This window comes from Lycorma delicatula, chromosome 1 (assembly GCF_047948215.1).
Source record: "Lycorma delicatula isolate Av1 chromosome 1, ASM4794821v1, whole genome shotgun sequence".
NCBI lineage: Eukaryota > Metazoa > Arthropoda > Insecta > Hemiptera > Fulgoridae > Lycorma > Lycorma delicatula.
The window spans coordinates 223,482,581-223,498,386 of record NC_134455.1 but is presented as its reverse complement, the minus strand read 5'-3'; the positions used below and the strand labels follow the sequence as shown (position 1 = coordinate 223,498,386).

Below are 15,806 nucleotides of genomic sequence, written 5' to 3'. Positions count from 1 at the left end.
TAAGTTTTAAGATTTTTCAATTCAAAGTACACTTAGAAATACAAAATTTGCTTGTAATATTGACATCCAAAGAAACATAGTGGTATTAATTTACATTAGTAGAAACCTTTTAAAGAAAATCTTTTGGCAGCAATAGCTGGAAATTAAAGCATAATCTATGTTTATACAAATTTTTTAAATATTTTGTACCAGGAAAAAGGATGATTCAACCAGTCATTCATTACTATCATACAGACTACTAGAGAGCTTTCTCCTGCATTCACATCCAGTTTTTTAAGTATTCAGTGAATAATTCCTATAGCTAATTAAGAGATTGTTTCCTGGACAGAAAATATAAACAAGTGATACCTAATTCTCAATTCATAAATTTGAAAAAGTAAAAGACTATTAGAAAAAGGTTTTTCTGATTAATTTTTTTTACAAATCCAAATATATTGTTGTTGGTGGTTCATTATTTGCTAAGAATGTAATAGAAATACATTTATAATTAACAAATGCAAATCTGTATTAGAAATACATTTGTAATACAAATGTAATGTAATGTAATTACATTATAAATGATAAAATTACACATTACAAGTGTGCAATTATATTTTTAATTAACATTTACAATTTTATTTCACTTGCTACAATGGTATCTTTGATGGAATGCAAATAGTAAAAAAGAACATTAATAAAAAATGTAATAAAAAAATATTAAAAGTATCTTGTTTTTGTTTTCTCAAGACATAGTGACAGGAGGCAGTGTTTTTAAAATGATTAATTGCAGTATGACAGACTGGGCAATAAGTTTCAAATTATATATTTATATATATATGAATATATAAACATATATATACACTCATATATATGTTTAATATGGTCATACAGCTGTATGTGACAGTACAATATCAGAACTGATGATGCAGCAGTTAAGAAAACAAATGTATTGAATGATCCATCTTAGTCATGCAAGTGCAATTGGTGAAGTCCAACCATTTTACATTATAAGTTTCTGTCCATTGATTATGGTGCTTCATACCTCAATCCCGAATAATCATGTTTGATTTTCCCCATTGTTAAATTTAAAAACTATACTTAAACTGAACATAATTTTACATATTCAAAAGTTGTTACAATTATTTATAAAATACGTTTGCCTTTTGTTACAGTTTTATGTTTATAAAAAACTATTATTATTAATTTATTTATAAATTAATAATTTTATAAATTATTATTTATTTTAAATTGCTCACCTCATAAATCCTTTTCTTCAACTCATAATAGCTTATTTGATAAAATAGTACATTCATTTTCAGATCCTTCGTTTTGTTCACTGTACAGATCTAAATTAATAATTAACAAGGCCACTTCAATGTCATTGTGCAGTCCTTAATATAATATTACTACTCTAATTTAATTAAAGGTTGAAAGTGAAAATAGGAGGAGAAAAGATTATGGAGGTAGAAGAATTTTGTTATTTGGGAAGTAGAATTACTAAAGATGGACGAAGCAGGAGCGATATAAAATGCTGAATAGCACAAGCTAAACGAGCCTTCAGTAAGAAATATAATTTGTTTACATCAAAAATTAATTTAAACGTCAGGAAAAGATTTTTGAAAGTGTATGTTTGGAGTGTCGCTTTATATGGAAGTGAAACTTGGACAATCGGAGTATCTGAGAAGAAAAGATTAGAAGCTTTTGAAATGTGGTGCTATAGGAGAATGTTAAAAATCAGATGGGTGGATAAAGTGACAAATAAAGAGGTATTGCGGCAAATAGATGAAGAAAGAAGCATTTGGAAAAATATAGTTAAAAGAAGAGACAGACTTATAGGCCACATACTAAGGCATCCTGGAATAGTAGTCGCTTTAATATTGGAAGGACAGGTAGAAGGGAAAAATTGTGTAGGCAGGCCACGTTTGGAATATGTAAAACAAATTGTTAGGGATGTAGGATGTAGAGGGTATACTGAAATGAAACGACTAGCACTAGATAGGGATCTTGGAGAGCTGCATCAAACCAGTCAAATGATTGAAGACAAAAAAAAAAAGGTTTCACTATATCTGATCTTTTTAAATGATATAAAAGTGATCAACCTTGTTTAATGTGCTCCCCAAAAGTATGATGGGTTCATGTCTGAATGATGAGAGTTAGTCTAACAATCAATGCCCATATTCTTCTAAAATATTATAATTGAATATTTTACTACATGTTTTGTAGTGACTAAAAATTCAAGCAGTTCTATTTTAAAGACTGATGGTTGAAATGTAACGTTTTGCTTCTTCTGTTATTTTGAGTTTAGTTTTCCGTTTAAATTCCAACAATTCTGTTGTTGAATTTAATCTTCCATAACAAAAGGTGATATGGAAAGTGATCAATTACCAGTATTTTTAGCTGCAAACCTGGTAAAAGTTTTCTTCAACCTACCTATAGATGTCAACTCTTTTTTGTTTATTCTACCATGAAAGTCACTTGGCTTTTAAGGTGATTGCTGCACTTAAAAAGCATTTTGAAAAATCTTGTACTCCAGATCCACATGAATTACCGTTATACAATCCCTTTTTGAATCCAGTGGTTGAATCCATGGTTATTCACATCTTTCCATAACTTTTATAGAGAGTAAAAATGTAAGTTTATTTTAATATTTTTTATAAAAAAGTATAATCCATAATTATACTTAATCTTTAGCATTATTTTTTAAATATCACAATAATTTGATAGAGCAAATTAAGAGCACCTTAGTTAATAATACTAATGTGCAAAGCAGTGAAAATGGACACATCAGATTTCCATTCAAAGAGTTATGAGGTCATGAGAGAAGAGTTGGTTGATGTGATGATCTTGGACATAGCTATTTTCTTATATGGTGAATTGAATATCATTGCAAAAATATTTTCATCAGATTCAGTTGAAGGTGTACAATATCAGTTATTGCTATGTTTTAAGTAAACCTGATGAATGTCAAGTCAAAATAACAAATTGAATTCACTGTAGTAAATTCCATATGAAAACAATAAAGTAAAATGTACACTAGAAGTAGGTATGAAGATGAGTTATCGATTAATTTCATTATTTTAATAGAAGAAGGTAAAATGTGACAACTAATAATAAAACTGGTTTGAATTACAACAGAAATACATAAAGTTACCTTCACAAAATTTAACCTGACCAATGTAAAAATATCATTAAATAAAAATTATAAACAGATTTTTAAAAAAATGTATCATTTAAACAGTGGTGTCTTCATCTTCCTGAAATTCACACAGATGCTTTCTCTGTTCACAATTACTTTCTGCAACAGCTATAGAATTGTCAATTACTTATTTATACCACTGCAAAGTCTGTATTTCTTGCCACACATCACCAAAATGTTTTTTGAACAATTTGTTGATGTCAGTAAATTTTATCTTTCTGACAGTATTCCCTAAGTTAACTTCATGTACCTCTAATATCACTAATGGATTTCGCTCTTTTACATACACCTTTGTACACTCCAATATCTGATCTGTAGTTATGTTAACCACATATGATGATTCTACCAGAAACCTTACTTCTTTTAATGAAAAATCAATTGGAGGCTTTGAATCTGAAAAGCCATTGTTGTGTGTTCTTTATAATTGGTAATTTTGCTGATTTCCAGTCGTAAATTTTAGTATCTTCTCAATGTTTAATGTTCTCAATGTTTAGTATCTTCTCAATGTTTAATGTTCTTAATGATTCCATAGTCATTGAAGATTGCTAAGTATTCATCTGGTTCAATTATTATTTCCTTTTTTTAAATCTTTCTCGATGGACCCAAAGACACAATCTGGCATAAGAAAAGATTGTTAGACCACTGGAAAGACTAAACAAACTGTTTGTACAGACTGTTGAGCATTATTAATTAACCATAGCTATTATGAATAAACATTTTTTTTTGACCCCCACATTCATTGGCAAACATAATAACTTCATTTATTTCTTTATTAATAGTCGTGTTGCACAAACAATAGTAAATTGTTAAGGCAATTTCATTTGACACCTTGGCTGCATCTGTTTCCATCCAAAGATATAAAAATCATTGTCATTGCTTTGCTGTGTTTTAGAATTTCCCAAACAGACTGTAAAGTTATAATAATGAAGCTGATAGAAATAATAAGCAGACTGGTCTGGAACTTTAGGCAATATTAAGTTTTTCTCAGAATCGTATGACATAAGAATTTTTGAACAATTTACTTCCTGCTGTAAAATATCATAAAATGCTGAAGCTCTCAGGCTTATGAATTCTTAGCTCAGTCATGTATTGGATTGTCTCACACTCATCTGATTATTTTATTTGTTCTTAAGCATAATGCAACGTGAACAAGCATCTCAGTTGAAGGTTTACCAAAACCAATATTGAAATTTTCATTAAAATATTTTCTAAAATATGACTACCTTGTATACTGGATGAGATAGTATTTTTACAAGACCCCCCCAAACCTTGTTGACATTAAGATCATTAGATACATATTCTCTACCTTTAGATTTTCCCTGACAATAATGTTTTTCTATTGGTTGTAATTTTAAAATGAAAATTTTCATCACTTCCCTCTTAGCGGCAAACTTTTTACAGATTTACCAACCTTTCATATATTAATGTTGATGAAAAGTAGTATTTTAAATAATAATTTAATCAAATTTAAATGTTTTAATAACTTTCTCTGAAATAAAAACAAATTGTATAGTTTGGAAAGACATGGCGAGTTTTGAAACATTATTTAGAAGCATCCATTAAGATGTACATAGGACATAGCTGATTTTACAACTATTGGACAAGGCAAGTTCTGAAATTAATTGCCTATGGACAATTTTTTTGAAAATGACTTTATTTTTTATTGCTAACTTTAAATAGCATATGACCATTATTGACTACAACAGCTTCTGATTCTATGGGAAGGGTTACCACATAATGCTAAAACAAAATCTCAATATTTCTAAAAATTGGACATACTGTTATTAGTGGTCACAAATTATACAAGTGAGTTATCAAGGAAAACTGGCTGAAAAATACAGTGATTAGTAACTTAAGAAAAGAGATTCTTTATAAGAAATACAGTAAATGACTAAATCTCCAAAATTCAGGTCTAATCAGTGAGTCAGGCATGAATGACTATGACAGTGTTCACACATGAGTTCACAGTTGTTTTCAGCATTCTTTACTTTGAATTCATGTTTCACAACCATCAGTACAACTCCAAAGATTAGACACAGTTTCTCTTTTTCTTCAATGTTAGATATTAATGTAATGGAAAGAATACCACTTAAAACTTTAAGCTAACAAAGCAATGACACAACTTCAGATATTGTTTAACTTGCTTAACTTATTACAGATTCATTCATGTTACTGGTTGAGAATTAGATTTTGTAAATCTCAAAAATTTTATACATCTATTCAGACACAGATACTGTCATAATCATGTGCCTCATATGACTGAGGTTACTGACTTTGTATCTCTAAGGGTTATTCATATAGCAAGTGAAATTATATTTTGACAATAAATGTGGAAACAACACTTGTCCAGTATTCTAGGACTGTATAAATGTTTTCAAACATACGGATTTAATTCTACTTCATATATGTGTGATCTACAGAAAACTTCTACTGTTATATAAAATTATTGTTATGATTTCTTATATGTTCATACATTTAATAGGCATGGAGAAATTATAACAGTAAGCAGTTAGAATCTCTACTTAATTTAATATCCTTAATACAAATAGAATTGGTAGAAATTCCTCACAGAAATTAAAATTAATTCGTTATTTTTATAAATCTTCAAAGAAAGATGCATGTCTGAAGTAATTACAGTCCAGCTTTTTCAGCTGTCCTGAAAAAAAATTTGCTGATGGATTTAAGTACGCATGGTATTATGAGAAACTATCTATCTGGTTTTAGAAAAAATATATTAACTGTTTTTGCAACTTTTGAAAAGTCTCCCTCAGTGAAAAATCTCCCTCTGAGATGTGATTAGACAGTTTTTATAATAGATCTTTTCTTGACAAAAGGGGTTCTTAATTTATTAAGAACCCCTTACTTTCTGCTATATTTCACAGACTTTTTAAATGCTGTGATCATATAAAACATCTGAAGTACAAGAGACACTAGTCAGAATTGCTTTCTCTGAGAATAATGATGTTTAGTATATGGCTGGTCCCTCTGATGAACAGATTGTAGGTGACATGAATAGAGCTGAAAATCTCTTGTGTTATAGAAGGCTTTGCAAACAATAGTTAATTTGACTCAGTAAAAACAGTGAAAAACCAGTTTATTTCTTACTTCTCTTAATAAATCAAGCGAGATGCTTGATAAGTTGAGAATAGCTGTATTAAATCAGAAGTGTCTTTTCCCATCACAGTTCATCAATAACCTGTTTAGTTAAGACAACTACGTAGACACATACATACATACATATATACGTGAGAAATTAGTAGGAGCAAAGGATCCTCGCTTTAAATTCAAATGTTAAAAAACTTTAATGGCCGCATAATTATTATCTGATTTGAAACTGGTAAAGACAGTTGCAAGTGTACATACTTAGGCTTGCATTAGTCAGTAGCCTGTCTTAGATTTGGTCACCAATCACAGAGCATCTAGGAAGAGCCCATTACACTATTTCAGATCCCATTCTGTATCTGCAGTAACCTTGAAAAATGTTTTTTTGAATATGTTCATTCCTTAATAAAATATGGAATAATTTTCTTGGAGTCTTGTTGGCATGACCAAAATTTATTTAAACATGGAAAAACTGTACTTATGCCAACAGCAAGGAGTAGGATTATATGTAGAGTACCAATAAAAAAGCTGTTAATACTTCCTATTCCAAAACTTTACATGAAGTAGTAAAATTATCCACTTAATTTTCTTTTTTATCTAATATTCCTAATAACACTTAAAAATGCAGAAAGTATGTATTAAAGTACGCCATTTAAAATTTGTTCTAGTATGAGTCTGGTGCCTTTTACAAGGCTGGAAAGCTGTTTAATAAACTTAGTAGTCGTAATAAATTTCTTAAAGGAGATAATTTTTAAATACACTAAACAGAATAATATGAATAAATTTTTATTAATTTCAATTTAATCCATAATTTTTCAAATTTGCAAGTGCTATTACTGTTATTATTGGGTCAATTTTATTATAAAATAGCATATATTGTACATATTTTTAACTTGACAAGCAATATTTTATGTCACACAGCATTAATTTTACATTGAGTCCTATTTTACAGTCATACCAATTGTAAGCAGACTACAGGAGAGATGAAATAAGTGACATAAATTTCATCTATGCCGTCTTTCATATTTCATCTTTCCAAAACTTCCTTCATGATTTAAAGATAAAAAAAAATCTTTTTATTTTGGACTCTTCCTTTTTCTATTAATATTATTAACATGCGATTAAGATTATCTACATTATTACCTGAAGTTGTAATCATATAAAAATTATACACGATTCCTCTAGTAGCCTAAGAGATATAATTGACTTGTGAAAATACATCTTTCTTTTTCTTACAATGTTTTTGTAATGTTAGAAAATAATGTACACTTTTTTCTGACATTTTCTTAGCTTCTTTCTTTATTCATCTCATGTGTGGTGGTGTCAAATCGACGTGCATGAGACAAGATATACAACCTGGATCTGTGATTTAATAATAGTACTAACATGGGAATAACAAATATACAATTGTACTGGGAGCAATATATATATATTTCTTTTCTGTTTAGCCTCCAGAACCACTGTAAGGTATTACTTCAGAGGACGAATTAGGATGATGTGTATGAATGTAAATGAAGTGCAATCTTGTACAGTCTCAGTTTGACCATTCCTGAGATGTGTGGTTAATTGAAACCCAACCACCAAAAAACCCTGGTATCCACAATCTAGTATTCAGATTCATATAAAAGTAACTGCCTTTACTAAGATTTGAACCTTAGAACTCTCAACTTCGAAATCAGCTGATAATCGATGATGAGTTCACTACTAGATCAACCTGGTGGGTTGGAAGCAACATATCATTTGATATGTTCATACATAAAAATCCAACATACATTTATGTATGTTGGATTTACCATGTTGTATATAGAATGGCATCTTTATTCTCAGTAGATGGAAATGGAAAGAAGAATAAAAGTATCACTATTAAAAAATCAACCAAACATATTTAAGTAAATCATTTGTTCGTTATTAAACAATCGTACATGAAAATTTATAATAGACTTATTAACAAAAGTCTTACCACACTTCAAGAGAATGTTCTCAATTTAACCTGAATGTGTGCAGTAGGCTTTCTTTTTATCTACTTCAATAAATGCACCTACTTCGATAATCTTTTATTATTTTTTTTAGAGGGACTTTCCATTCATAAGTTTCTTCCAAATTAGTTAAATAGAAACAAATTTCACAGCAAAAATATTACACGATTTCTACAGATGATTTTATCATATATTTTATTTGTTAGATGACAAATATGATGATGCATAAAAGATTTTGTTACATATTGGTGTAAATCATTCGTTCTCAAAGTGGACAATAATGCCCCTTGTGATCTCTGGAGGCCTTCAGGGGGGTGGTAGAAGGCCCACAGAAAATTGGGGGCATTCAGGTGCTCTAGGAAGGCAATGGCTAATTAAAAACAAAGGCAAGAATTTTGTTTTACCTGATATTTAAAATTAAAATTAAATACCTATTACAGTAGTACATAAATTTAAATGGACACCTATATTTTATCATAAAAAATGATTGTATTCAAACTACCTTATATCATATAATATATATTGATTATGCATTGAATATGCTACCACTATTGTTGTTATATAAGTATATAGATACAAATGTAATTTTTTTGAAAGCAATTTTAATAAAACTACTTCCAAATATGATTAAATGTGTGTTTCAATTGCTTTTATTTAAAATGTAAGTTTCAACTCAGAAATAGGATATACCATGTTTAAAAACAGTAATTGCAATTGCTGTTTTTAAGATGTGCTCTTAAAAACAGCAATTGCAATTATTATTTTTAACAGATGGTAAGCTTAAAAATGTTGGGTGCTAGGAAAGTTTTGATTCTAAATGTGGGCGGTGGGCAAAAAAGTTTGAGAATCAATGGGTACATTAACAAACTCAGTGAATGCCAGTAAAAAAGTGTTTTCACTCAAAAAATTGTTTTCGGTTAGAACCAGTCGATGCGTAGTTTGAAAGTGAGTAATGTTTCGTCAGATGTTTAGTTTAGTAACCTCCAGCAGTTAAGTTCTGTGTTGCAGTCAGTCAACATAAACTTTATCACAGACATACTTTACTATCACTCATGCATGCGACAGTAAGGACGCTAATTAAAAATTTCATTTTTTTTTCAGGTAACAGTATGCTTGAATTTCGTTCCTATAATAGCACAACTACATTTTCCTCTTTCCTTATGAATAATATTATCTTATAAATCCCATTTTTAAGAATACCGCTTCAGTTTGAAGCTAAGTTTACTAAAATATTTATTTGATAATAATTACTTTACTAGTAATTACAGAAGAATACATAAATTAACGTTATAAATTTAATTAGTTAATTAAAACTAGATCAGTTATGCAGAGATACAAGTCTGATAACACACAAAGATAATTAACTATTCCATTAATTATTTTTTAGGTCAATGGCAAACTTTAGACGTAAGACAACTTAATCCCCAATGGGGTCTGCAACTACTTGTGGACAGAGAACAAATTTTAATACACCAGACTGTTGAACTGGATCAGTGTAAGTATAACACATTAAAATAATTTTAATTACAAAATTAATGTAAATAAATGAGTAATAACACAAAAATCCTTTTTCTTAAAAATTGGAATTTATGTTTTACATATTCAATAATAATTAAACTACAATAAGTTTAATAATTTTTTGTTGTTAGTACTAATAACTTTCATGCAATTGTTATTCCAGAATTTTTATCTTTTACATAGAACTATTCTCTGTCATGTCAGTACTGAGTATACGGAGAATCATTCTAAATCTATCTTAAGCATGTATTATGATAAAAGGAAAGAATTCAATGGAGTAAAAACATTTTCCAATTAAAAACCCTGATGTGGACACTACATGACTTCCTTGTACGCCTATTAAATTACATTTACACATTTTTTAAAAATAAGTACCACTTATGATTGAAAAGCTCTCAATGAGGGCTTATTTCTACAGTTAAGAAAAAGTCTAAATCCAAATTTTTTTGTAATTTTGGGCTTTTTTGCACACTTTTAGTTCAGTCAATTGCAATCAAAAGGGGAGTGCACAACTAGATGTTACAGCAGTCCTAAATCCAAAATTTCAACATCCTAAAGCTAATTGTTTTTGAATTATGCGAGATACATCACGCTGAAACTAGTTAAAATGGATTCAGGGATGGTCAAAATGGATATTTCCGGTGATATCTGAAAATCAAATTTTTTAGCGATCACAATACTTCCTTTACTTCGTACAAGGAAGTAAAAATTAGTATCTTTAAAAAAAATCCTATAAAATTCTACCATGTTAGAATGTCTTGTTTACTTGTAATTACATAATTAAATACAATTATATTATTTTGAAAAAAATGCGTCAGAAAGGACATATCTTTGTGCCATTAAAAAATAAGATGAAAATTAATATTTGAGGGTTAGTTACTGTTTGAAGCGGTGACGCTGGTATCTTTCCAAGTATAAAGAGAAAAGATAGCGATGAAAGAAAGTAGTAGTACTTTTATGTCGAATTTTTATCGAATACAGTTAAAATGATCTGTTAAAATTGACGTATTATAAGGATTAATTCTAATATTTGTTTTTTTTTATAGTAATTTCAGTCTACAGCAGGCTCTGTTTGAGATAAAACAAGTTTTTTTATTGTATTGTATTTATTTATTATTTATTTTTTTTTCATCTGAAAACCACATGAAGTAATGTTTTGCTTTCATTTCTCTTTCTTATGGGAGTTTTCTTTCCTGTTATTCCAATAATTTTTTCATTCTTTCGCTTTGTTTTTGCCTTCTCTCTTCTGAACAGATGTTGGTTTTCCCTTTCTCTTAGAAACCCTTGAAATCTTGTACCAGTTCTGTGATCTTTATACTATTTTTTCAGATATTTTCATTTCTTTTAGGTCTTTTGAACCACTGAGAACAATTGATTTCTGTTCTTTTTATTGTAAATGTGGTTTGAGATTTTTTTTCTGAGTCCGTTATCATTCATTTTCATAAAGTGGCCGAAGAATTTGACTTCTTTTTCTGATGATATCATTTACTCAGATTCATTGTATTTGTAAAGATTTTTATTACTTCTGAATTTGTATTCCTTTTCACTTACTTTTATAGCCTTTATTTCACCTGATTTCAAATTGAAGATGCATTCTGTTATATACAGGTCTTCGGTTTGATTACCATAAAATATTTAATGCCGGATTTTGGCATTTATTGAATGTTGTTTGTGTTTTATATCTTTTATTAGACCATAGTTCAATTCCAGTTTTCTTGTTCTTCATTGGTTGGCTTCTTTATCTAAAACATTAATTTAGATTATTTCTCCCAGATATTTAAATTGATTGACTGCTGTATTTTCCTATTTCATATTTAGGTACTTGGAGGAAATTTTCGATGATGGACATGAAATGATGATGTCTTTGAGGGAAATTTTTAACCCTACTTTCTCTACGATTCCTTTTAGGTAGTCTAATTTTCTGCTTTTCATATTCTCCTAGATAATTTCAATATCGTCAGCAATGGCTAGACGATTAATTTTAATTTCTTTCAATTTTTGAACAAAATTTTATTTGGTGATATATTCCAATTTTTTCATCTTCTTTTCCCATTCTTTTACTACTTTTTTTCTAGAAGACAATTAAAAGGAGTTGGTGATCACCTTTATTACTAACGTCTATTTTTCCTTCAAGCAAATGATGGTTGGTTGGTATTTTGATTTAAGTCTTTCCTTTTGTAGAAACTTCTCGTGTTGTTTTTCATGAAATCCTCTTAAATATGTTAAAGTTTATTCCTCTCATATTTTCATTTAGTTGTTCTATAACTTTGGATGTTTGTTTGAGGACTAACCTAAATCTTAGTTTTAATTTGTCTCTGAGGAGTACAATTTTTTCCAGGCTTTTAATCTTTCATTTATAGCTTCTTCGCATGTGTCTTTCCATCTTCTGTGTTTTTTCTTTTTAGAGGGCAGGTATCTGGCTGTTTCTGATAGTTTAACTTTCAGTCTTCCCAACTCTTGACTTTCTGTTTGTTAATTTTTCTTTGAAGTTGAGATAACTTTCTAAATTATTTCTTAAATTCTCAATTTGAAATCTAATTCTTTTAGTTGACCCTTTGTTTTGTTAGTTGAGTCTCATCTTGATTATTGTGAGTTAGTGATCAGTTTCAATGTATGCGCTATTTTTGATTTTGAAATTTTGAATTTCTTTCTGATTTTTAAAGGAAATGCAACATAATCGATTTGAAAATCTCCTAAATTTGGATTGGGGGAAATCACCATATTCTCCATTTTCTGTTGAGCTTTTTAAAGGAAGTGGACTTTAATTTCAGACCAAATGTTTTTCAATTGGATTAGTTATCCTCTTTTTGTTTGTTCTTTTATGAGCTGGGGAGTTTCCAACGATTCTCTAGTACCTTTTCTTTACTAATTTGCGCGTCAAGATCTAGTAAAATTTTGATGTGATATTTTGGTATTTTATGGATTTAGTTTTCCAACAATTCCCAAAATTCTTCTACTTTGGGTTCATTTTATTTTCTTCATTAGTTGGATCATGGGCATTGATTAATATGTAGTTTTTATTTCCAAATCTGACGGTTAGAAGGGCTAAACGTCAGAGGGTGAATAGAGATTTTTGACTGTTCATTTGGTTTTGCTCTTAATTTTGACAGCGGGTAGAAGGCTCCGATTTCTTTTTGCACGTTAATTTGGGCTCTCAGAAACTAATGGCCCAAATGCATGGCTCATGTTACCTGGAGGATTGGCATTTCTATTTACTACTTGGAGTAATATCTTTTCCGAATAATTCTATCATGGCTGATTGTTGCTTGAGGTTTTTTGTAAGGAAGACGAGTCTTTCAATTGTTAAAACTTATGTTGTGAGCCATAAAGATTTTCTCCCTTTAAGGAGAGAAATCTTCAGATGAGGATAAAAATTGAAAATAAGACAAAGAATCAAAATAATAAAATATATAAACAAAAATATACATTCAAAATTTTAAACGACAAAAAATAAAAAAAAAAGAATTATAAAAATATAGTTTATTTTTATTCATTTAGCTATTTTTTTTTATTAATATATAAATAAATTTTATGTTCATGCCAATTTTCTGTCCCTTTTAGAATTTTTTTGCAATTTGTAATTCATTATATGAATGTTCAGGTGGTAGTGTATTAGAAAATCGTTTAATTAATGTTAGTTGATTATTATTAAATGCTTAAATCCTTGTTTTAGAAATTCTCAACCTATCCAGAGCCACTGCGTAGAGGAACCTACTTCTAGATTTATACCTAATCAGCCCTATTTTCCTTTTCTGAAAAATGTCTTTCCGATAGTATTTTCGGCAAAGGAAAACGAGCCCCTGTATTTATTATTTTAAAGAAGAAAAAAGAAGGTTCTGAGATTTTCAAATACATTTTTTCAGGAAAAACAGAAAGTTCCTTACTGTCAAATTCCTAAAAAATTTATGAATTCCGTAAAACCCAGGTAAAATAATATTCTTAAAAAAGTGGTGAATTCACGCTATGTTGTCTTGCAAGAGCTAAAATTCGGATATTAAAACGATTTTATTTGTTAAACCATATAATAAAACACAAAATGATTTAGTGTAATGGGTGAAAAAGGAACAGAATTCAGCCTATAAAATTTGGCTTACCTTTACGTTCATAAATTCTGATAGAGCTGAACCAGTGATGTTTAGTAAATCATTGGTTAACTTTTAAGGAAGTAAACGTTTCATTGCTGGTTATTATTTTGGTTGGTCCGGATACAAAAAACTAAAACGTGTAATTCCCTTAACTTTCACACTCGATCACGTGCAACAACATTCAAATATATAACATATCAACACACACATAATTTATATATATTTTATTTTTCAGTATTGGCTACGGTAGAGTCCGAGAATAGATATGTGATCAAAGTACCTGACGGGATGACTATATTCTTTGGAGCAGAGTATTCTTCAGTGTGGCAAAGGTTATGCTGTGGATCTTCCAGGGCGTTTACTCTTCATTTATTAGATCCAACAAAACAAGAAGCATTAATGTTGGTCCGCCGGCTGGCTGGTACTGTCGGCTGTTATGTACAAGTACCTATTTTATTATTTTCTGTTCATTTCTTCTTTCTTTCTTTCTTTCTTTTATCAGTATAATAATAATTACTTTCATTTGTTTTTTTGATAAAATCTGGGGACTTCATATTATTTGCATATCGCGCTCAGTAACTCTAACTGAATGGTTGAAGGAGAAACGACGATGCTGTACCGATAGTTTGGCGTGAACCTAAGGACCACTTCATCGACTGCTACTTTTGTATGACAAATATATTAGGATTTTCATTCAAAAATAGAAAGTTCATAAAATATGCAGATGTGACCTCAGCTCAAAAACCCTAACACATGGAGAGGAATTACCTGTAGCTGTACCATCACCTAACCCAACGTTGCTAGAAGTCTAAACAGTCTTAAAATGAAGCACATGATGTAGATGTTGAAGAATTTCTTCCTGTACCTGATGAGAAATCTCCTCATTTAATTCATCAACATGAACAATGATTTAGTTCGCGATTTAAAGGTATCAAAGCAGCAAGCTGAACTTCTGGGGTCTAGACTGCAACAATGGAATCTTTTAGCGAAAAAACAAAACTACGTTTATAACACGAAATAAAACTCTTTCAACTTATTTTACTACGAAAAATTCATTGTGCGTTTGTACTGATTTCGATGGCCTGATGAAAGAGTTTGGAATTCAGCATATTCCTGAAGAATGGCGTATTTCTTTTAAAGTTAGCATGAAAGCAATTTTATTGCAAAATGGTAACAAACAGCCATCAATTTCATTAGCTCATAGAGTCGACATGAAAGGAACGTATGAAACTATGGCATCAACGATAGAATTCAAGTATAAAGAGCACATTTGGTAAGTCTGCAGTGATCTGAAAGCTGCTGCGTTACTTCTTGGTTTACAAGGCGGGTTTACGAAATATTGTTATTTTCTTCGTCTTTGGGATAGTCGTGATGCGAAAAGTCATTACAGAGTAAAGAAATGGCCGTTGCGGCAGAACTTAGTGGCTGGTGAAAATATTTTAAAGCATTTATAATTAATTGAGAATGGTAAAATCGTGCTGCCACCACTTCACATAAAACTCGGACTCATGATAGTTTTGTAAAGGTATTAGACAAAGATGGACCAGGATTTAATCATTTAAAAATAATTTTTCCTAAATTGACTGATGATAAGCTGAAGGAGCGTATATTTAGCTGTTCGCAAATCAAGAAACTACTTAAGGACTCAACTTTTGACGATAAACTTAGCGAATGTGAACTAACAGCATGGAATTCTTTCAAAGACGTTGTTTTTAATGGTTTTTAAGCAACAGGAAAGATGAAAACAATTTTTTTTTGGTTAATAAGCTGTTAGAAATTACAAACGTTTAGGATGTAGGATGTCATTAAAGATTCATTTCCTACACCTACGAAGACGTTTTTCGGAAAATTGGGGCTCTGTCAGCGACGACCAAGAAGAGAGTTTCTATCTGGATATTCCGACCATGAAGCATCCATACTAAGGAAGATGGGATCCTGGAATGATGGTGT

The 15,806-nt window shown here is 29.9% G+C and overlaps 1 protein-coding gene across 1 annotated transcript in view; it reads left to right on the top strand.

Annotated features, from left to right (window-relative positions):
* The window catches only part of LOC142317765 (uncharacterized), an 83,211-nt gene that overhangs the window by 55,698 nt on the left and 11,707 nt on the right, over positions 1-15,806 (top strand). The window contains exons 10-11 of the mRNA XM_075354315.1: positions 9,641-9,748; positions 14,092-14,300. Coding sequence (XP_075210430.1) covers positions 9,641-9,748; positions 14,092-14,300 — 317 coding nt within the window. The remainder of the gene's footprint in view (positions 1-9,640; positions 9,749-14,091; positions 14,301-15,806) is intronic.